The sequence below is a fragment of the Aquarana catesbeiana genome, linkage group LG05 (assembly GCF_042186555.1).
Source record: "Aquarana catesbeiana isolate 2022-GZ linkage group LG05, ASM4218655v1, whole genome shotgun sequence".
NCBI lineage: Eukaryota > Metazoa > Chordata > Amphibia > Anura > Ranidae > Aquarana > Aquarana catesbeiana.
In genome coordinates this window covers 247,998,443-248,022,683 of record NC_133328.1, presented here as the reverse complement: position 1 = coordinate 248,022,683, position 24,241 = coordinate 247,998,443, and the positions used below count along the sequence as shown (strand labels likewise).

Sequence of the window (24,241 nt, the reverse complement as noted above, 5' to 3'; positions counted from 1 at the left end):
AGAAGTTCCTATGATTGGCTGTCAATCTGGGGGGAAGGAAGATTTGGCACCTGCAGTTCTGGGCTCTGCCTTTCGGTCTGTCGTTCTCTCCCTGGGTATTCACGAAAGTGATGGCAGAAACCCTAGAGTCTCTGAGACTGAGGGGGATCTCAATAGTTCCCTACTTGGATGATTTGCTGCTGTTTGCCGACTCAAAGGATCAAGTAGAGGTCAACCTGCAAGTAACCCAAGCACATCTTAATGGTTTGGGCTGGCTTCTGAACCTCCAGAAATCAAATCTGATACCTTCTCAAAGAGTATGGTTTCTGGGGTACGAAATAGACTCAGTAAAACAAAGAATCTTACTCCCTCAAGAAAAGGTGGAAAAGATGCATATGGCTCTGAAGATACTTCAAAACAACACAGAGGTGTCCGTAAGGCAGGCCATGTCTGTGCTAGGTCTATTGACAGCAGCAATCCCCTCAGTACAGTGGGCCAGATTTCATGCTCGGCCCCTACAGGCGGACATTTTTCTGAACTGATCACACCAGGAACCTCTGGAAAAGAAGTTCAAGATAGGGGTAAAGGCAAAAAGATCACTTTGGTGGTGGAAAAACACCTCAAAGGGTCTCCCATGGTCTTTCCCGGCAACTCGCAGGTTGACAGCAGATGCGAGTGCATGGGGTTGGGGAGCTCACCTTGAGGAACGAACAACTCAGGGGGTATGGTCCAAACCAGAGGCAAGAAGATCCTCAAATTGGAGGGAATTGAAGGCTATTCACCTAAGCCTCCATTGTTTCCAGCAGTTTCTAAAAAGTCAACATGTCCGGGTACTGTCGGACAGCATGACGGCAGTATTATACCTAGCAAAACAAGGGGGCACAAGGAGCAAGACTCTGATGGAGCTAGCTCGTCAGATCCTGAGCTGGACAGAAAAGAATTTGGCCTCGTTGTCCGCAGTCCATTTAAAAGGCACGGAAAACACCCTGGCGGATCTCCTCAGCAGGAGAGAAATAAGAGAAGCAGAGTGGTCTCTAAACCAGGAGTTATTTGTGATGATCTCCAAGAAGTGGGGCTCTCCTCAAGTAGACCTCTTTGCAAATCAAAGAAATGCAAAAACACTGGCTTTCTTCTCTTTTCAGAGGCAGGATCTGGCCCTCGGAGTGGATGCGTTAGCCCACAGATGGGACTTCCCTTTGTCTTACGCCTTTCCTCCGTTTCAACGAATACCACGGGTGTTAGCAAAATTCAAAGCAGAATCTACAAGTCTGATACTAATCGCCCCATATTGGCTGAAGAGGCCCTGCTTTTCCACCCTAGTAGAACTCTCAGCGAAACCCCCCTGGAGATTACCACTCAGGGCAGATCTTCTGTATCAAGGACAGATTTTCCATCCAGATCCAGCCTACCTCAATCTGACGACCTGGTTTCTGAAGAGGAAATATTAAGGAAAAAGGGACTCTCAGAAAAGCTCATCAGCACCCTTCTTGCCTGCAGGAAGAAGGTCACCAGGGATATCTACTTCAAAGTGTGGAAGTGTTACATTTCCTGGTGCTCCAGCAAAAACTTTAATTTACTTAGTATTATTTCAGTTTTACAATTTCTCCAGGAAGGTATGGAGAAAGGTTTAGCAGCGAGTACCCTGAAAATGCAGGTAGCTGCCTTATCATTTTTTTTTTGGAAAAAACTCTGTCAAGGGAGCCCTTGATAGTTAGATTCTTTAGGGCTATGGCAAAAATTAGGCCTGGACCTCTTATAAGTTTTCCCAAGTGGAATTTATCTTTAGTTCTTCAGGGGCTCACCAAGTCACCATTTGAGCCAATAGAAGAAGCATCATTAAGATTTCTTACACTAAAGACTATACTTCTGGTCGCGGTGACGTCTGGCCGGAGAATTTGTGAAATACAGGCATTATCTACCCAAGAGCCTTTTATGAGATATCTACCAGCCTTCCTGCCTAAAGTTTCCTCGGTCTTTCACTTAACGCAGGAGGTCATTCTCTCTACCTTTTTGTCCCTTGCCTTCTGGGCCAGGGTGAAGAGGCCTTCCACACTCTGGAAGTTAGAAGATGTCTCCTTAGGTATTTAGAGGTAACAAATAGTATTAGGAAATCATCTTTGTCTTGATGGAAGGGAAGTCGCAAGGGGAGTAGAGCCTCCAAATGTACCCTAGGAAGATGGCTGAAACAAGCCATTAAAGAAGCTTACCTATCCTTAGATCTGGAACCTCCAGAAGGAATCTTGCCTCATTCTACGCGGGCAGTGGTGGCTTCTTGGACAGAGAGGACCGGGGCATCACCTGAGCAAATATGTAAAGCTGCCACGTGGTCCAGTTTTTCAACCTTTTAAGGCATTACTGTTTGGATCTACTGTCAGCCTCAGACCAATCCTTTGGTAGGAAGGTTTTGCAGGCAGTGGTCCCACCCTGAAGTAAGTGCTCGGTTATCATCTCCAAGGTGCTGTTCTGAAAGGCGAAGGGAGAAAACCTTAGTTAGACTTACCGGTGATGATATTTCTACGAGCCTTTCAGGACAGCAGCCTACTTCCCTCCCTAGGTTATCATATGTAAAGTATAATTATGGGGTTTGGTAATTGTCTGCTTATATCTTCCAGTATGTCGGAGGTCTTCTCGGTAATAACTGAAGGCATGGTGGAAGCAGCTGTCTTTAAAAAGGGCGTTTTGACGCAGTGTTTCCTGTGAAGAGGTGGAGCTACGCTCTCTCCAAGGTGCTGTCCTGAAAGGCTCGTAGAAATACAATCACCAGTAAGTCTAACTAAGGTTTTTTGTTATGAAATCGGCACTCTCACTTTCTTTGAAAACATTTTTTCGACACACTGTGCTCAAAAGGTTGCCTACCCCTGTATTGGGATTTGCAAACTTTATTATATTTGAAAAGCACTGGCTATGTTATAGTGACGGTTTTAAATGTTTTATAATTGTTTTATTGTAGGATTACATCAGAGAATGTGGCTGAACAGTTTGGAGTCAGCAGACAGAAACAAGATATGTTTTCCCTGGCATCTCAACAAAAGTAAACACATTTTAGTGTCTTTAAATACCTAATCATATATTTGTTTATATTACTGTGAAAATTATGGACTGTACTGTGTTTGGTCTGCTGTTCTTGATACAGGGCAGCTGGTGATCATTCGGTGCTCACCACAGAACACAGACATTTTTATATTTTAATCATACAGTACAGGACACAGAACTTGTATTATTAGACCATGGGATATAGACAGACTACCTTCAGATGACACTGTACACTGTGTTGGTGCCACCCATAGTGCACACTTGTATAACCCCACTCACTTTTGTGAGACTCCTCTTTTTTGCTTGGGTAATTGGTCTTTTCCTTTTTTTCTTCTACTGACCGTTCTATCAAGATCTGACTGCTTATATGTCCAAGGATGTATGAACTTACAACCTGGCGCTCACCTTGCAAACATGAGAAATAGATGCTTGGTGGAAATCCCAGGATGCACTTGACTTTCTGCTCTTGTCAAATGCTCTGTAACCGGAAACTTGTGGTTCCCGGTGCTTATGCAAAGGTTGCCCTGTGCCCAGTGTAAAGTTGCCAAACTTCACCCCACCCTATTTGTATTACACATTAATTGGTGTCTTTTCAAGACAAGTAAATTAAAGCATTAAAAAAAAAAAAAAAAATCTGGTTTACTTGCATCAAAACAAATTAACTGTTATTCCTCAACCCTTATGGAGGGTGACTTGAGAATATGCATATAGTACATAAGCAGTGAGTCTATTGTATAGGCAATATGTCAGAGTATACATGATTTGATAATGCATGTGAGCTGCCCTGCATTGCAGTACAGCACAGTTTTATGGTGTGAATGAACCCTGATGTGGATTGCCCAAATCATGAAGATGGGTTCTGCTTTTTTTAAAAAAAATTTTTATTTTAAAAAGATACTTTCACTTAGATAAAAATTTGTTGAAAGCAAAACTAAAAAGTTGGTGAAAGGAAAAAAATAGTAAAGCTTCTCACATACTTGCATGTGATGCCTTTTTATGAATAGGCTAGCAGTAGAGCTTTTAACTTGGTAGGGAAGTTCAACACCTCAAGAACAGTCAATGGCTAATAGAAAGAGACACTTTCCGAGAAAGTTTTAACAGCGGGATCTCTCTGCTATCCTTGAAAGGCAGTTTTTGTAACAACGAGACCAGCTTATACCTGGATGACACAAAACGAGCAACTCTTTGCTTTTAAGCAGTTCTGTTCCATGCAGTGCCTTCCCACCGTCGATCCTACCCCAGGTGTCGAAGGCAAAGCCAAGCTGTTCCTGCTCACAGAGGACACGCAGCAGCAATGCCAGAAGATCCTTAAATAAAAGTTCCAAAGCTGACACCTGACCCATCATTGTGCTTAGGCCAACCGCTGCTCCACCCCAGGCTAAGAAAAAGCCAGGAGACAGGCAATGGTGAAACAATGAGGGCATACCCCTAGGGATTTACACCATGCAAAATAAACCTTCCTATAAATCTTACAAGACGTAGCCTTGTGAGCCTTAAGCATAGTTTGGATGATTGCATTAGATAACCCCCCTATCCCTCAGGACTTGGCTCAACCAAATAGTGCTTTGAGACAGCAGTTCTTCTCGAAGTGGGCACCAAGGAGTGTCCACTACAAGAGGTTTAAGATTCACGTATCATGACCTGCAGGGCTAATCTGGAGCCAAAGGCGTCACCAGAATCCCCTCTACTTCAATCCAGTATAGTACCCGTGGCAAATGTTTTACTGGAGGGTAAGCATATATTGCAGTGTAGCAACCCCATGGAGCCCCTACTGCATATGCAGTGTCTGCCCAAGGGTTCTTTTTGGCCTTTTTACAAATCTAAGAAAAAAAGTATTGCATTTAGCCAATATTGACAACTGCTGCGACCCAATAAATCTGAATACTAGACTGTTGAAAATATGTAAAAAATGGTGCGCTGTTCCCTTAAATGTTGATATAACATGTGATAATTACTATGTGAATCACCAAAACAATTAGGTATACAAGAATAAAGTGTAAGTGCACAAATGAATAACTAACATATCATATTGAATTAAAAAATATTAATCATTCAACTCAAAGTCCAAACCTGTTTTTTTGGCATGGAGCTAGCTAGTTCCTTGATGTAGCCTGTCTTTTTTTTTTTTTTTTTTTTTTTTTTGTAGTTGTAGTGGGTGTCCCACTTCTGCAGGTGGCACTATACCCAGTTGGTGATGATCTAAATGAAAAGAACCCTATCGTCCATTAAACACATAAAAGGGATTTTATAGTGAGTCCGAAAAAGTATTTTTTATTGTATGTGATTGGGTATGTCAACACAGCTTTACTTCATTCACGAAGCTTGGTAAAAATGACATGCTCTACTACTTTAATAAATCAACACCCTTGTATATCATAAGAGCAGATTATGCTTCTCATGACAGTGGTCTTATGCTGCTGCTCTCTGTGTAGTGTGAGATTTCCTGTTCACTTCACTATGAAAGTCCTCTTCACACATACAACGCAGCATGCAAAGAGATCTCTAATTTAATCTCTCGATTTTAGGGCTGCAGCTGCACAAAGGGCAGGCCGCTTCAAGGCTGAAATAGTTCCTGTAACCACCACAATCACTGATGATCAAGGCAATACAAGGACCATCACAGTAAGTGAAGATGATGGCATCCGGCCAAGCACCACCCTGGAGGGGCTGGCAAAACTTAAACCAGCCTTTAAAGAAGATGGGAGCACTACTGCTGGTATGTAGCTTGGCTCATTTGTGCCCTTTTACCTATGACAAGCAGTTGTGTCATTTAATTATGGTGCTATACTGTATATTTCATGATGTGTTTGAAATTTCCTCCATGTGGTTTTAAGTGGATAAGATGCTCTTTGGCGGTGGATAAACGTAAACCAATTTAATGTTAAAAACCACTGGGTGGAAGTGGCAGAAAGCTTTCACAGTATTGACAACATTTTAGAGCAGTATTCTCATGGTAAACCTTCAGAGGCAGGGAGAGAAAAGAATAGTAATACTGTATACGTTAATATAGAAATGTAATTATTTTTTACAATTTGAATTTGAATTTAAAAAAAAAAATTTTTTTTTATTATTACAAAATTGTTATATTATATCAGTGCCCCCCTTACATTAGTGTCCCACTTACATCAGTGGCCCCCTTAAATCATTGCCCCCCCTTTACATCAGTGTCCCCCTAACATCAGAGTCCCTCCTATCATCAGAATCATCTTTACATCAGAGTCCAACCTTACATCAGTGTCCCCCTTTATATCAATGCCACACCTTACATTCTTCCCCCTAAAATACTGCCTTCCTTGCATCAGTGTCCCCCCTTATATCAATGCCCCATCTTACATTAGTATCCCCCTTTATAGCAGTGTCCTTCCTTACATCAGAGTCCCCCCTTATATTAGTTTCCCCCCTTACTTCAGTGTCCGCTCTTACATCAGTGCCCCTCTTTATATCAATGCCCACTCTTACATCAATCCCCCCGCCCTTAAAATACTGCCTTCCTTTAAATCAGTGTCCCTCCTTAAATCAGTGTCCCCTTACTTATAACGTTGCCCCCCCCTTTTTTTTTAGTGACCCCCTTACAATCGTGCCTTTCCTGCATTAGAACATCTCCGCATTTCAGTGCCCCTCTTACTTCAGATTCCACCCCCTTACAACGTTCCACCCCCCCCCCCTTATTTTAGTGTATTCCCCCCTTTACAATAGTGCCTTTCCTGCATTAGAGCTTCTCCTTACATCAGCGTATCCCCCCCTTACATCAGTGTCCCCCCTTACATCAGTGTCCCCTCTTACTTCAGATCCTACCCTTACAACGTTTCTCCCCTTACAATAGTGCCTTTCCTGCATTAGAGCTTCTCCATACCTCAGTGTCCCCCTTATATCAGCGTATCCCCCTCTTACATCAATTTGCCTGCTCACATCATTGGAGCGGGCAAATTGATGTAAGAGGGAAATACACTGATTTAATGGGGGCACTGTATGGAGAAGCTCTAATGTAGGAAAGGCACTATTGTAAGGGGGGATCTGAAGTAAGAGGGGACACTGTAGGTACCGTTGCCCGCTGTGCCACACTGCCACTACCTCTATATTATCACTGATGATGATATTGATAATCATTAACCCTGGATCTATCTTTGGATTTAGACACCAAGCTGGAACACACAGAACAGAACTCGGATCACATTACAAAGTCTCAGATACTACATACATATCTGGATGGACTGTGGAGTGTGGACAGACAGTGTCAGTTTCACTGACACCATGTAAGCCTGCCCCTGGATACTGCTGCTTCCGCCTCCTACCTGTGCCTGCATCGAATATTTAGCAGCAGGGCAGCTGGTTCTCACTCCGAGTCACTCGCTCCCTTCCAGCAGTCAGCAGGTTTTGTCCGATCCCAGTTCCCCCAGCCCTGCTATCAGCGGCAGTGTGGTGCAGGCGCCTGTCACATATCGAGCAGCCACCCGTCCAGTTTGTTCGGCAGCTCTCTTTAGGTGCAGGCAGGCAGCACTGTCTGCAGCACTCGGCTCCTTCGGTCAGTGAGTCTGTGTGTGACAGACAAGTTACAACTGTAAGTCAGTCAGACTCAGCCCGATACAACCAGCCGGCGGCCACCATATCCCTGCAGTGAGCTAAGCTGGTGTCAGCAAAGTGTCAACCCGACAGTTATCTGGTCTCACAATTTGGCCCCCAAAATGCTCCCGAAGTTGGCGCTGGAGCATCCCCCCTTCTAGTTTCAGCCATGGAGCCAGTACAGTAATTGATTCACCTAAGGGTGGGAAGTGTGTTACTGGCAGGATTACAAGATAAATGAAAGGAAAAAAGCCTAAAAGATAATCAATTCAGCTGCAACATTTAAGGACTGGCAAGCTGCAATACATCAGCACAGAGGTTAAGTGGTTAGCACTTCTGCCTGGCAGCACTAGGTTAATTGGTTCGAAACCCAACTATGGCAGTACCTGCACGGAGGTTGCACATTCTCCTTGTGGTTGCGTGGGTTTCCTCTGGGTACTCCGATAATTGGCTACTGTCTAAACTGGCCCTAGTATGTATGTATGTGAGTTAGGGATCTTAGATTGTAAACTCTTTGAGGGCAGGGACTGATATGAATATACAATACATATGTGTAAAGCACTGCATAAATTGATGGCGCTATAGAAGTACCTGTAATAAAACTATTGTTCTTGATGTGGATAAGCTGAATCACAATTGAAATGCATAAGGCTCCATGCACACTGAAGCTCATAAACGGCCCTTTTTGAGAGTTTTGGCGTTTTTTTTAACAGCCCAAAAACTCCCCTCTGTTATCCTATGTGTCCATGCACACATGGACGTGTTTATCAGCACTGGAGTTTATGGGCTGTTTTCTGAGCTCCATAAAATCGTGTTCAGGAGTCGTTTTTCTGACCACAAAAACCGCCAAACGCTCATAAACGCTCGAAAACGTGGCTCACCAGCGTTTAACGTTCCATTGTAACGATCCATTGGAGAAAAAACGCTATTGCAAAAACGTTAAACGTTGAAAGACTCACTGCAAAGCTAATTTTCTAATCCACACAAGCCAGACAAACATTATAGCTAAGTTTTGTCTATTTACTTTTCTCTGATTGGTCAAGACTGTGATAGGACAGTGAAGAAGCAGCAGCACTCTGATGATATCTCTGTGCTCTGTTCTTCAGTCCCCAAGCTATAACACTGTAGTGCAGTAAAGCCTGGCTGTATAATTGTGAAAGGGGTCTGCAGAGGATTACAGGCAGCTAGTACAAAAATTCAGGTACTATTAAAATATATATTTTTGTAAATGAAGACCTGACTGGATTAAATGGGGGGCTTGCAAATTAAAGTGATTCTAAAGCTTGGATTTTTCTTTTAAATAAGAAACAGGTTTATACATGCCTGCTCTGTGCAATGAAATTGCACAGAGTGGCCGAATCCTTCTCTTCTGGGGCCCCCCAGCTAGGCGCACCTGGCTCCTCCTCTTTGGCGCGTTATAAAGCCGCTTTCTATGGGTGTATTCATGCAGGCTTGCTCCTGAGCCTCACTGTCTGTGGACATGGACAGCGGGACTTAGCCCTGCCCCCTGCTGCCTTGTCACTGGCTTTGATAGCAGCAATTCCCATTGCCTCAGCAAAACCAGTGAGAGCAGGAAGTGAGGGGAGAGGAGGTGCAGGTGTGCACTGTGCTGAATCAAATGAGGGCTCAGGTAAGTAAAAGTTGGGGTAAGGGGGAATACTAATACCTAAACAATGTTTACCCTAATGCAAGGAATGCATTAAGGTAACAATTATTAGGTTTTAGAACCACTTTAAGGGCATGTTCACGCTATGCAGTCACCACATAAGGGCACATAGAAAACAATGTGCCCTGCTCACACTGCAATGCTACGTTCAGGTGGGTTGCAGTACACGAAGCTCACCTGACATTTGTAGCTCATCTGTGTGTACTGTTTTCTGCGTTAGATAAACAAATGAAATGTTACTTTGACATTTCAATCAAACTGAAAAAAGGTAAACCTGCATTGCGTTGTTACAATACAAGGCACCGCTCCCCACCACTGGCATAGAATGGACACCAGCCTGCATGTTAAAATGAATAGTTGCCCAACAGAGTCAGCCTTGGACATGTAGAGAATAGTTAAGCAGCACGCTGCAGCAAATTATGGGTGTGACCGAATTCGGCTAAAAGGAGAAGGGGGCTTAAAACTTGGGGCGCTACACAGTAACGCAGCAGCAAGAGTCTAATCGGTTGTATGTAACCCAGAGGGTGCAGGGGTCAGAAAAGCATAATGAACAGTTCAGTAGACAGAGTACAACATAGAATTACCTTTCCCTTCCTATATAAATTCACCAAACCAGGCAATTCAAAGTTAGAAGTCCCCTCTCAGTTACATCATGTAGCTGGAGCCAAGGAGACTCTAAAGAAGGCCTCCCTTGATCTGAACTGCCTTAGCTCACACTTTTTTTTTTTTTTGAATCTGACAGGTGGCAGGAATGGCCGCTGTTCTTCAGGTGCCCGGCGGCTGTTAGCGATGGCTGCTGCACAGCACATGTTCTGGAGAGCAGAGCATATTTGAACCCACTTTTATCTAGGCCCCTGATTTCTTGCTAACAATGTCAAGAGTAAAGATTGCCTACAACTGTCTATGTTGTAATACTATCTATGTTTTTCTATACTGCAAATAAAGTACAGTATCTAGTTAATTTTGCGCATCATACTTTGAATTTCCTACAGATGCAGTCTTTAAAGTGACCAGTTGTTTCATGCTGCTACCCCTCTGCCACAATGACTTTGAATCATAATTTGTTTGTATTTATTTCTTCTATAAGCAAACTTCAGCTGCTCATTTTTTTTTTTTTTTTATCACTGGAGTTTAAAAAAAAAAACAACTTAAAGTATAAAGTCAACTTTTTTTGTCCCATGTGTACAGGCAATGCCAGTCAAGTTAGTGATGGAGCTGCAGCAGTTTTGCTAGCTAGACGATCAACAGCTACGCGTCTGGGCCTTCCTATCATGGGGGTGCTAAGGTCCTTTGCTGTAGTGGGGGTCCCTCCTGATGTTATGGGGATAGGACCAGCATATGCTATACCTGTGGCTTTAGAGAAAGCAGGTAGGTATTAACTGGTTTGTTCTGTTAACTGCAGACTATTTAATGTAAAGTGTGATAATATAAATGATATAAATATTTTAAAATGTATTTATGCCTACAGGTCTCACAATTGATGATATTGATGTGTATGAAATTAACGAAGCATTTGCCAGTCAGGTGAGTTCTGTTCTCTGATGAACTATTTCAACTAATGCATCAGGTGCCCAACGACAACACAACCTTTTCAGCTTCAAACAGGTTTTACAGAATGTACTAAATATAATTTATTGTATTTAAACTGCATTTGATTTTTGAATAAGTAGTTAAAACTAGTAAACTCTTTAAACTAGTGCTGCATCTTACGTAAATCTGGTATTTTTATATTTGATTACCTGCACTGATATTGATTATACAAAATAAGAACTTTAGAAAAACAGAGTTTAGGAAAGTGCAAAATCCCAGATATTGAGCAATTTAGCCGATAATATGACTGTGTTAACAGCTGCCAGCTTATGAGAAATGCAAACTTAGCTCAGTCTGTCACCAGTCGCCAAAACTGTCACCATAGTTGCCATATTTTTCAGCATGCTGGCTTTGCCTAACAATAACCCTGGCAATGCCTGCCTCCCCACTGACAATAGCACTGAAATGACAGGTGCTCTTTAAATGTATGGACTCATTCTTGCTGGTAGTTAGAATCTTTAATATTTGCAAAACAAAATGAAGGTTTCCTATTTAGAATAATAAGTTGTCAGGTTAGTAAAACAGTGCTCTCTGAACCGATTCAATCATACAGTTTGTAGTGTACATAGTGTAGTGCAAAACAATGGGGTAAATGAATATTCCTTAACTTTGTTTTATGTCATGGTTACTGTGAAATTATGTGAATGCATCAATGCAGTGCATGTCATCTCAGCTTGCAAAGCTTGGATACATTGAATGAGTTTACCAAAAATGAAAATATTGCAGAATATAGAGCCTCATGCTACATAACTAAGCTCCATTTCATGCTGAATAAACTAAATCATTAATGTATCTTAATACAAAACTATCTTTAGATTTTTACTGCAAAAGCATTTTTATTAAAATTAAATTTGATAAAATCTTTTTTTATCATTGATTTTTATCCACCCTGGCAGGCAGAATGACCCCTCAAACCTACTAAGTCACGGCAACCTTTATTTACATATTGACTGTGTTTTATAGCAATATGGGACTTGCGCAGTAATGGTAGAGTATAGCTGCACTTTAAAGGAAACCAGCACTCACAAATCTTACATTATGTATTAACAGGCTTCATTTAGTACTTGCCAAAGACAATTACATTTTTCAAATTGTCTCAATTGCACCCAAACAAGAGGGAAAAGTTTGGGACTTTAGATGCATATGGTATATGACAGACCATTGGGTAAAAATGTATAAACATATTTATTTGTCAAAGGAGTAAACCTAGCACATAATAGTATACATGCAAAAAATGTTATATACCGTATTTATCGGTGTACCTCAGAGGGGAAGGAGGGGGACGAGCGTCGCCGGTATTCACTGAGCTGTCATCTCCTGTTCCTTGGCTCTCACTCGGCTCTCGTATAACATACACAGTCCCGGCTCCGCCATCGGCATTAGACCAGTGTTCTGTCTATCACAGGAGCTGGTCCAATGCCGATGGCAGAGACAGGACTGTGTGTGTGACTGCCGACTGAGAGCCGAGTAAACAGGAGATGACGGCTCGGTGATTTCCTGCACTGTTCAGGCTGCATTGATGAGCGATGATGAGCATGCAAATGAGCATTGAGGCTAAAAATGGGCATTGATCAGGCTGCATTGAGGCTGCAGATGGGCATTGATCAGGCTGCATTGATGGGAGATGGGGAGGCTGCAGATGGGCACTAATCAGGCTGCATTGATGGGCACTGACCCTTATTTTAATTCAAAGTTGTTTATTTAAAAAATACATTTTTTTCCTGAAACTTTACTCTTAAAATGAAGGTGCGTGTTATTCGCCAATTAATACGGTATGTCCCCAACATGAAAACGTCGTCATATATAAACACATGTGCTTGGTAAAACACCACATGCCAGTTGTCCCATGCCTCAGCTCCCAGGACAGACTACTCTACAGGCTCCTTGTTTGATAATGCCGCATGTTTTTGCTTTTCGGCCCCATGTAAGCTATCAGGATTTAATATCCCTCCCTTTTTTTATGATATATCCATATATACCTCTTATTGAGTCAAATTATTAGATTTATTGGTACTTATGTCTTTTTCAGACATGTTGACGCATCCGCCCCTGAAGAGTGGTTTGTACCCCCGAAACGCATCGGGTATATCCAGGATGTAGTTATGACTCTATTATATCATTTCTTTTTTTATACTCTCACAGTTTGACCTGTTACCACCTATTATTTTATCATATGGAGCCCTGTATACCGGCAACTGGCATGTGCTGGAATGTACAGGTGTTTTTATATATGACATGTTTTCATGTTGGGGACATGAAATTTTGCATGACTACTATTATGTGCTCGGTTTACTTCCTTGACAGTAAATACGTTTATACATATTTACCCAATGATCTGTCATATGCCTCATCTAAAGTCCCAAACTTTTCCCTCTTGTTACTGATTTAGGAATGGAGACATATATTCTTTATGTGTCTCATTTAAAGTCCCACCCATATTTTCCTCCATATACAGTTGCACCCAATTTTTCCAAAGCAGCTTCATGGTTTCCAGTAGACTCTGCATCCCACAATGCAGTCCTGCCAACCAGCTGAGGTGCATTGCGGGATGTAAGAGGGCTGTGCTTGTTCTGCTTCCCAGGGCTTCTCTATGTTTATGACTGATGTGAAATAGGATTGTATGAGCTTGCTGTATTTTAGCATTCCATCACACACAAAAAGACTGGAGTGTAGTAGTAATAGTTTTCCTTTAAAACACAGTTTATTTTCTTTGGTGTATGCAGGCGGTGTACTGCGTGGAGAAGCTGGGCATTCCCTTGGAGAAAGTTAACCCCAATGGAGGAGCCATAGCCCTTGGGCATCCTCTGGGCTGCACTGGAGCTCGACAGACAGTCACTTTACTGAATGAGCTCAAGAGAATGGGGAAAAGGTATGACATTTTCTAGTCTGGGTTTCTGTGCAAAGCTGAAAGCTCAGATTTTGGTTGAACCACCCACTGTTTTCTTATACATTTTGGGTCTTTGAAGACAAGTTGTCTGCAACTGAGTTCTTAGGCTGGCCATAGACTGTTCGAATCTCAGCCGGTCCTTAGGAGCTAAAAATATGCCTGCAAGTTAGTCGCTAGGAAGAGAACCTCTGAGGAAATTGAGGATGGAAAAGGATCTGTTGATTCTTGCAGCTTACAGACTCAGCAGTGGCATGCAATGCCATGCTGCAGCAAGTAAGTTTAGCAGATTATTATCTTACATATTTACATAGTTGCATAGTAGGTGAGGTCGAACAAAAAGACACAAGTCCAACCTATGTGTGTGATTATATAAGGTTGAAAAGGTCAGCTCCGCCCCTCCAGCACTCGCTGCAGCGCCGGGCTGCAGAAGGGGTGGGAGCGGCTGGCTCTGGCTCTCAGCTGTGTGCTGAGAGGTTGAGCCAGCTGCTGATTAGGCAGTCTCTGCCTCCCATTGGATCATGGCAGAGGATTTGTCCGGGAGGCCTAAGCCTCCCAGATAATTATATAACAGTGAGATTATCCCTTTGTCTCTGGATGTAGGGCCACAGAGACCCTTAAATGTGTTAATAGGTGAGGAGTCTGGCTTAGATAAGTGTGAATTATAAAAATGTCTGATCTGCAAATATCTGTAAATCTCTGACCGGGGGTAAGGAGTGAGAGGATTGTAATGATAAAAAGGAGTGGAGCACTCCACCCTTCTGGAGGGAGCCAAGCGTGACAAGGTCTCTGGAAATCCATAGGGCAAAGGAGTTAGGGTTAGGAAACGCAGCTATAAATGATGGATTGCCAACAAACGAGGCTTATTTGGGGTAAGGCGGGAGTAGGGAAAACGTTATTTTGTAAAGGGACCACAGGTGTAAGGATTGACCCACCACTGAATTAAAGGAGGAGATATCCCTTGGACGGATTGCAGGGGCCCATAATAATCCCGGTAAAGAGTAAGGAACTATGGAGGAGCGTTCAAAACTGAGCCAGGGGATCCAGAGAGGGGGGACAGGCCATTGAGCCAACTGTATGAGTCTAGCTGAGAGGTAATAGTGCCAAAGATTGGGAAGGCCCAATCCTCCTCGGGCCCGGGGTCTGTAAATCATCTGCTTACCTAATCTGGGTTTTTTATTGTGCCATACAAATTTGTTTATATCTCTTTGGATGGATTCAATCATTTGTCGAGACACATAATTTGGGAGGGCTCTAAAGAAAAATAAGTTTGGGGAGGATCGACATTTTTATCGCCTGTATCCTGCCTAAAAAGGTGATGTGGTATGAATTGATTGCGATTAAAAGTTGTCTAAACTTGGGGGAATGCTGGGGGTTAGTTAGCTAAGTATAACTTGTGGAGAGAAGGTGCCAATTTAATCCCCAAGTAAGATAGATAGGGAATCCAAATTTTTCTAAGGTTAGTTCGAGGTATGGCCAGAGACAAAAGTGCAAAAGGTTCCCCTGAATGGACTTTTAAGGCACTCGATTCATATAATGTAAGAGAAATATATATAACGGAGTATAGAAAAATGTATAAAAGTACATAAATTTTATTTATAGACATACATTAAAAACAGTTATAAGGAAACATTGGTTAATCTATACAGTGCATATAAATCGCCATGAAAAAATATATAACAAAATCTCCTCACACCCAACGCGTTTCGGTAAATATATCTAGTCCTTCAGGGGTGTAGGAAATTGGGAGGAGTTCATCTAAGATGAAATTAAATATATAGAAAGTCAGTTAGACAAACCTAAGGCATACAGGTTCATAGAAGATTATAAATTTAACACTTTAGTATTATGGCACTTACATAGGTTGGTTGATAGAGTTGTTTGACAATGTTTCGTTGGGTCACATAAAAGCTTGCAATTAGAGTAGCACCAAAAATTTGGGTTGGTGGAATGGCTGTCTTGGGGTCAATAAGAGGGCATCAGAGTGATGTATGCAAAAAGAGATGAGTATTAGTATCCTTAGGAGAGGGGGAGGTCCCTTCTGCACTCCATGACAGCGGTATGGCCAAAGGAATATACTGAGGCAAAAAAGGAACCCTGGGAGTAAAGAAAAAGTAGACTGAATATATAAATCTCCATAATATAGTGTGGTTAGTACAAGGTAAGGAAATAGGAATAGGATAAAGCATAGAATATACAGGACGTATGCGGGGGGGGGGGGGGGGGGGGGGTATAAATGTGTACGTATAAATGCGTGTAAATGTTGATTGATTACATGCATATTTTAATAGGGATAACAAATAAAATTCAAAAAATAAGCCTGTAAGCAGATGATAAACATGTCCCAACATAGAGATATTCACATACAGGTACTAGTGAATTAATCTCAATATAGTTGAGCAATGGAATATTAGCTTAATATAAGCAAATAAATTGATGGTAGTGTCAGTAGCTAGAGTAAATGAAATTGGGATATTGCATATATAGCAAGTAAAAATTTGAGTCTACATGTATAGATAAAGTGGAGATGAGGAAGTATGTAAATCTGTATGGACATAGGAAGAGAAGTATATTGTAAAGGAGACTCAGTGTTTTTTCTATCAGTGAGACTGGATGACACATTGCTTTGTCCAAGTATGAGCTAATACGGAATATACAGATTAACAGTGAGTAAATAGATAGTCAATACCTTTGTTGGAGGAGAAATGAATAGACCAGCCGCACCGCCCAAATCCAGCAAAGTGATGCCTGGTTTGGGAGTGGTGTGGTCAAGGTATTTAAGGAGTAATGAATCCCGGTCAGCTGGCGCGCAAAGTGCACACAGCTGATGTCCAGGATGGTTGTCAGGGAAACCTACGATGCTGCTCCCTGGACTAGGTGTGCGCGGCCCCCACCGCGCATGCGCAAGTGTCTGCATATCAGAGCTGCGTCACGCACACCCAGTCCACCGACACTGAATGCCATCTCGGCAGACTGCGCATGTCCGCCAGAGTGGCAAGATGGAGGCTGTGGGCGGAGGTGTAATACGTCCATCAGCCTCCAAGGACGTCGCCCAGTAAGAAGAACTGGGCGGCTTTCCGTGCCGGGCAATTCCTCTGGTCAACCGCAGCCAAAGGAGGGCTAGGGAGGGGGAGGGAACCATACATAAACTAATGCAAAAATAGTCTGGAGAAATAGCGCATGCATAATAAATAAATTAATTAATACATATTACATGTGTATAGAAGAAAAAGAGGCCATACAAGCACCAAATGGTGCTTGTATGGCCTTTTTTTCTTCTATACACATGTAATATGTATTTATTATGCATGCTCTAAACAGACCTGTTTAGTATGAGATTAAAGTTAGACTGTAAATATGGGGTCAGATATTAGGTGAATTTCTTGTAATGAGGGGCCGAATACCTGTCTGGGCCTGGAGTTTTAGAGGGTTTCAGGGATTTGATGATTTTAGTAATTTCTAAGTCCGAGCAAGGGGCATTAAGTGCTTGAAGTTGATCTTGTGTTAGCTTGGGAAGAGGGACATTATCAAGCCATGTATTAAGGGCAGGGTCAGGAGTGGAGGCGGGGGGGGGAGCAGATTTTCATAAAATTTAGAGAAGATCTGAAGGACCTCAGTTGGGTGGGAGACCAAACTCCCGTTAGGATTTCGTAACTTATAAGCATGGGGGGGTTGGATGGATTGATTGAGTTTCCTTGCAAACATGGCCGATGCCGTGTTACTGTGTAACAGAAACTTAGCCTTCGACCACCTAAGGGCCTTTTCCATCTGTTCAGAGAGGATTTTGTCCAGTTCAAATCTAGTGTCGTTAATTTGTTGTAAGAGATCTGTGGAGTGGTTCTGTGAATGTAGGTGGTATAACTTATCAAGCTCAGAAGTTAGTTTAGTAATATCAATCAGTCTTTCTCTCCTCCTTTCAGCAGCTATCTGTATTAAATGACCTCTGATTACCACCTTATGGGCTGCCCGGAGGATGGTGGGCGATACATCTTCTACATTATTATTGGCAAAGTAGTCTTCTAAGTGTTTTGAGACAATGATAGGGCCCATGAGGAGAGACTCATTCAGTCTCCATCCAGCCACGGAAGGTTTGAGGCCAATGTGGGAAATGTCAAGGGACACCATCTGGTGATCAGACCAAGGGCAGGAGTGAATGGCAGCTGAGGTAGAATAGGAGTACAAAACAGTCCAATCTGGAGTAGCTGTCATGAGGGTGGGAATAAAAAGTGTATTCTCTGGCCCCAACATTGTGTGCTCTCCAAGAGTCCACCAAATTATGAGAGTGTAGTAGTGACTTTAGAGTTTTAGGGAAGGCGTTACAGGTGCTGCCTATTCTGCTCCTATCCATGGCAGAATGCGCCACCAAATTGAAATCCCCTCCCAAAAATAGATGAGGGAAGTTATATTTGTCCAATACCTGGAAAAAGGTCTTAAAGAATGATGCTTGAGAATCATTAGGAGCATACACGTTGGCTATAGTAACCCTCTTACCCTGTAAGGAACCCTGCAAGATGATGAACCTACTGGAGGGATCTTTGTATATATTATGAGCTTCAAAAAATAAACCTTTTCTGATAAATATTGCAACCCCATGGGATCTAGATCCGAAAGTCATGTAATACCCCTGCCCGAAAGCTCTATCGAAATAAGTAGGGTGATTGTTTTCGGAGAAATGAGTCTCCTGGAGGAGAATAATATCAGCTTGAAGGCATTTATTTGAACTAAACGCCTTTTTCCGTTTTTGTTGGGAGTTAAAACCCCTAACATTATGGGATATTAATTTAAGACCCATTGTACGAGTAGAAAGGTATAAGGGCGACCCATTTCACTTTTGAATACGGATCTGAAACTTCTTACGAAAATTATCGCCATGAGGATTTCCAAAGTAGTGTCTAAATTGGTACACCCGGATCAGGCCGGTTTCATACCAAATAGGTCCACGGCAAATAATCTAAGACGTCTCTATCTTAACATGCAAATGACCACAGACAATCAGGGACAAAGAGCTATACTATCGTTAGATGCCGCTAAGGCGTTTGATAGTGTGGAGTGGGAATACCTATGGAAAGTATTGGCGAAGTTTGATCTCGGGGACACTATAATCTCTTGGATCAAACTGCTATATAAATCACCTAAGGCCTGTATCAGAATCAATAACACATTATCATCGTCATTTGATTTATACAAGGGAACCCGACAGGGCTGCCCTCTGTCGCCTTTACTTTTCGCTTTGGCGGTTGAACCACTGGCGGCTGTTATAAGGGGAAACACAGAAATAGTAGGCTTTAGGCGGGGAGTGACGGAAGAAAAAATTGCACTATATGCAGACGACGCACTCTTATTCTTAGGTGACACGTCCACCTCTCTGATTAAACTTATGGAACTGATTGGGATATTCGGAAACTTTTCCGAATTTAAAATAAATTGGGATAAATCGACAATACTGCCACTGGACCCACTAGTAGGATCCCTACCTCAAATAGCCGAACAAATTAAAGTGGTGGATAAATTTAAATATTTAGGCATAATCATACACCCTAATTTGGATCAATATATAAAACTCAATATAGACCCACTCCTCAAAAAATTTAAAGAAAAGCTTGTTAGCTGGACCCGGCTGCCCCTTTCTGTGGTTGGTAGGTGCAATCTGATCAAGATGATCTGGAGCCCACAACTGCTGTATGCACTGCACAACGCCCCTATCTGGATCCCTATCCATGTGTTCCGCAGATGTAATACTCTATTCCGAGCACTGATTTGGAGGGGACAAGTCCCAAGAATTAAACTAGAAACATTACAGGAGATGAAGGACTCGGGTGGATTGGCGGTCCCAAATCCATTTTATTATTTTATAGCGGCTCAATTGCAACATTTAACAGGCTGGCTCCACCCTGAGTCTTCTGATATTATTCGGAACATTGTGAGTACACAACTATCTTGTGATGGTCTTGTGGAGTACATAGAAGCAGGCGAGTTAGGAGCACTGATACAGTTCCCCACGCTAATGCTCATTGACAAAATTTGGAATAAAACAAAGCAGCATCTCCAATATGACGGATACACAAACTGGTCACGAATATGGAATAATCATAATTACCCAGAACTGAGTAAATTGGAGAATTTCTCTAATTGGGGGAAAAAGGGAGTTCAATACATTCCACAATTGTATTTTGGGGGGGGTCCTACGAGATTTCCAATCAATACGCTCAGAATTTAATTTGCCAAACACCTAATTTTATCAGTATTTACAGCTTAGACATGCCATAACAGCACAAAGCAAAACATCCAAATGGGAACTGGTTAAAACTGGGGTGCTTACACAACTAGTTACGTCATCATCCCGGAAGGGACAAATCTCCGCTATATATGGCTCCCTTATTAGCCATGTATCTAAGGCAATGACTTTGGGCTGTAGAGGGGGCTGGAGAGAGGACATAGGGGAAATCTCAGACGAGGAATGGAGCAACATTCTAGAGAATGTACTTGGGGTGTCCCTGTGCTCCTCTCAAAAGCTCACTCAATTATTTATTATCCACCGTATATATCGCACACCTGAAAAATTACATAAATGGCACAGGAGAGATGATCCACTATGTCCATGCGGTCTTATCGACAACGGTACACTTATTCATATGCTATAGAAATGTCCAAAGTTACAGAGGTACTGGGCCTCAGTGATAAACACTATCAACAGTATATGGAATATCAAACTTATAAATGACCCTAAACTTTGTTTACTGGGACGGTTGGATGAAGAACTGTACACTCCTCATACTTACACTGCCATTTTGAGGACACTATTCTTAGCTAGGAAGCTTATTGCCAGAAAGTGGCTATCCACATTGAGCCCTACAGTGACGGAGTGGATTGCGGCGGTAAATGATACTCTAATTAGAGAACAACTCACATATAAACATAGAGGCTGTTCAAACAAATTTGAAAATATATGGGATCCTTGGCTAGGTACACCTGGACTGGCCCCATTGAGCTTGGTCCATAATAGAATTTTGGGTGGCAGAGTCCATGCAGAAGGAACACCAACATAGATAATAATACAGAGCAAGATACAATGATGCTGATCTAGAGATGAAAAACCTTATACTGTATATGTGATGTCTTTTACTGGAACAAATGTGAGGTGGCAGATGGGTAATGCGGAGGTCAATATGTACATAGTTTGCCTAGTCTAATAATAGGTATTGTTGACCCCGTTGGGTCCAGCGGAATGTAAAATAAGGAAAGTGAACAAAACAAAAAGTTAATTGGAAAATGACCAATAGAAGCTATTTAGAACAAATAATGACCTTCAAAAGTCATAATTTTAACAAATGCATCGCACAAATATATCTAGTTCAGAAAAAATGATTGATAAGTGCCTTATGTGGAATGTGATGATGTATTTGGCCATGTAACATTACTAATGGTTGTTCTCATGTACTACGACATTGAACTCGACCTATGTGTTGGAATGTAACCACTTGATTTACTGTATTCAATGGAAATTTATTTTTAATAAAAAAAGATCTGATTTTAAAAAAAAAAGAAAGGTATAAGGGCACAGATCAGTTTGAAGTGATCCCGAGGGGTTGATGGCCATCGTCCACTGCCCTAAAAATGCAGGGTTGTCCGGCCGGTATACAACTATGAATACATTGCAGAGAAGGACATACTTTGTGGCATCTATAGACATGGTCCCGTAACCCAAAAACCATAAACTAAAAAACAGAGAAACAAAGATACAAAACTTTGGGGTCAGGAGGGGAAAGACCATCCTGACAGGAAGATGCTATGCTTAACTGTAAAAGAAAAAACCTCTTGAACAGTAGGACAATAATGTCCAACACTAGTTCCAGGAGAGGGGGCCAAAAAGGTACCACTCCCTCGCCTTTCCTTCTATCCAAATCCCTCAAACAATAGAGTTCAGAAAGAGTGGGGGAACAACCAAGTGGGAGCCACTGAACGTCGGCATTGCGGGGAACACATTGGTAGATAAAATGTGCATGGAGGTGCATACATACTGTGGGAGGGAGAGGGGTTCCAGTGATATGAGAAGAGGCAGTTCTTTCTCACCCTTCCGGAGGAAGTTCAGGTTGTGCCTCAGCTGATCCAAAAAAGTCCTGTATTCTATGTGAGAAAACAAATAAGAAAAACAACCAGCAGGAAAAAAAAATATATTACGAAAAAGAGACATCTTGGGTGACAGAGCCGATGCGGGAGGCTAGTGTCAAGCTACTAGAATCTGCGATCTCTGCCTTCCTGTCTCTGACGTCTGCGGTCCCTTTGAGGAGATGGGGTGGCCAAGATGTCGGACGGGCAGGGGGTGGACGGCATTCTAGGAAGGTCTTCTTTGGCCATGAGACCAAGTTTTACTAGGAGTTCCTTCCCTTCTTGGATGGTGATGACTGTGTACGTGGATCTGTTATGGATGACCTGGAGTTTAAAGGGAAACCCCCATCTGTATCTGATACTTGCTTCTTGGAGAGGAGTGGTGATTTCCTTAAGCTTACGGCGTTTGTCCAAGGTGGTTGGTGATATATCTGGGTATATTTGGATTTTGGTGCCATCCAGCAAGATGTTAGGGGTATTGCGTGAGGCCCTAAGAATCTCCTCTTTCACCAGATAATCTTTGAGGCATAAAATTATGTCCCTTGGAGGCCTATCTTCTGGGGGTTTAGGTCGGAGAGCCCTGTGTAGCCTATCACAAGCAAAGGCAGACAGGGGTGATTCTGGCAGCAGGGACTGGAATAGCTTGTAGGTGGCTGGGGTTAACTCAGTAACCAGCTCAGGGACCCCTCTGATTCGTAAGTTGTTTGTCCGATTTCTGTTGTCCAGGTCCTCCAAATGGGCCTGGAGCTGAGTAACAGAATCTGTGAGGGCCTCATGATCTCTCCGAAGATCTGTGTATGCGAGCTGCAGCTCATCATGTTTAGTCTCTAAGAGATCCGTTCTCCCCGCAAGTACCGCTATCTCATGCTGTAATGTGTTTGTGGCTTTATGGAGTTCCGTCTGGAATTTCTCAGCAATGTTGTTATACATGACTGTAATGCTGTCATCCAGGTCTACCTTTGTGAGTTGCAGCGTGTACTCACCGTCCCCAAACGAATGGGCAGGAGAGGCCGTCAGACTGTGTGCAGGAGCTGAAGCACGCTGAGTAGCGGCGCCATCTTGGGAATTCTCGGTCATCTCCCGGGCTCCGAGGAGATGGGGACCTTTGTGCCGGTTTCCCACGACGGGACTTGTAGGATGGCATGCACCGCTTGTTCCCCTGGGGGTGCAGGTAGGTTTGGGTTCAATTAGGAGCTTAATCGGCCCCGGGGAAGGTGCAGTAGTTCCCACAGTGATAGAGCTCTGCTCAGAAGCGACCTTCCAGTTCCGCGCCAAGTTTTGTCTTTTTTTGTCAGCAGGCCAGCCCAGCATCCTCCCTTAAGTGAGGGGGATGCTCCGGCGTCTCCTCCTCCTCATACCCGGCGAGGGTCAGGCCGCGGGGGGTCTCCGCTCTCTTAGACCGGCGGCACAGGCTAAGGAGGATTTGTTTGTATTCCGCGCCTCCATCCCCAAGTCTCTATGCCTTCCAGGTCCCGATGATGAGTGTGTCATTCCGGCCGGGGGGCAGGACTTCCGGCGGCACGACACGGCTTCCGGTTCCGGCTGCTGGAATGCAGGACGACGGGGCGTTCTCTTTGCTGGTGTCATTTCCGGCTCTCGCAGCGGCGAGCAGACCGGGTATTTTAAAATAAAAAGCAGCTGAACGCCGTTTGTAGCCCTTGCAGCATGGAGGAGGAAAAAAGGGCAGTGGCAGGAGCGGGAGCCACTTGCACCAGCCAGGCCCAGGTAAGCAGGGACAGTGGTCTCTGTGCATTACTCTATGGGTCATGTATTGTTAACCTCCCTTATTCCCATTGGGGGAGTTAGGGGAGCCTGCACCACTCTTCCTGGATTGCTGTGTTCCAGGAAGAATGTGTTGTTGTCTATTAGAACAGTGACTCTGTGGGGGGATTCACTAGCTGTGGTAGCAAACACTGGAGCTAAAGAGTTAGCTCCTTTATTTGGCAGCATGTAATGTTTTACATTCAAGTGTTTACTGTTTTGTGTAGATGCACATGTTAATTGAGGACTGGTTTTAGTGTATTTCAGAAAGTTAAAGAAAAGACCAAACATTCCTCCCCTCCTCTTAAGAGGAAATGTCCGTCCTGCAAAAAGAACTAGCGGACACATTTGAGACTTTCCGTTCCTATCTAGATAAACGCCCAGCTGAACAACCTAGAGGCAGCGCAGTACCCTGTTCTCATTCATCTGTTTCTGCATCCAGAGGGGTCAGTGATTCAGAGGATGAAGAGCGAAGTATTTCCCCAGACTCTGAGGAAGAAGAGGATAAAGAGAAAGATTTCTTCTTCATGCTATAAACTATCCTTAGATAAAGTGGATGATCTTTTAAAGACTATCCACACGACTTTGAATATTCAGGAGGATAAAACCCAGTTGTCATTGAACAACAAAATGTTCCAAGGCATGGGTGAAGTGAAGCATCG

At 43.0% G+C, this 24,241-nt stretch overlaps 1 protein-coding gene across 1 annotated transcript in view; it reads left to right on the top strand.

Moving 5' to 3' along the window:
* Window positions 1–24,241, top strand: part of ACAA1 (acetyl-CoA acyltransferase 1) — a 98,343-nt gene that overhangs the window by 56,968 nt on the left and 17,134 nt on the right. The window contains exons 7-11 of the mRNA XM_073630687.1: window positions 2,930–3,010; window positions 5,538–5,728; window positions 10,427–10,606; window positions 10,707–10,762; window positions 13,552–13,697. Of these exons, the coding sequence (XP_073486788.1) occupies window positions 2,930–3,010; window positions 5,538–5,728; window positions 10,427–10,606; window positions 10,707–10,762; window positions 13,552–13,697 (654 nt within the window). The remainder of the gene's footprint in view (window positions 1–2,929; window positions 3,011–5,537; window positions 5,729–10,426; window positions 10,607–10,706; window positions 10,763–13,551; window positions 13,698–24,241) is intronic.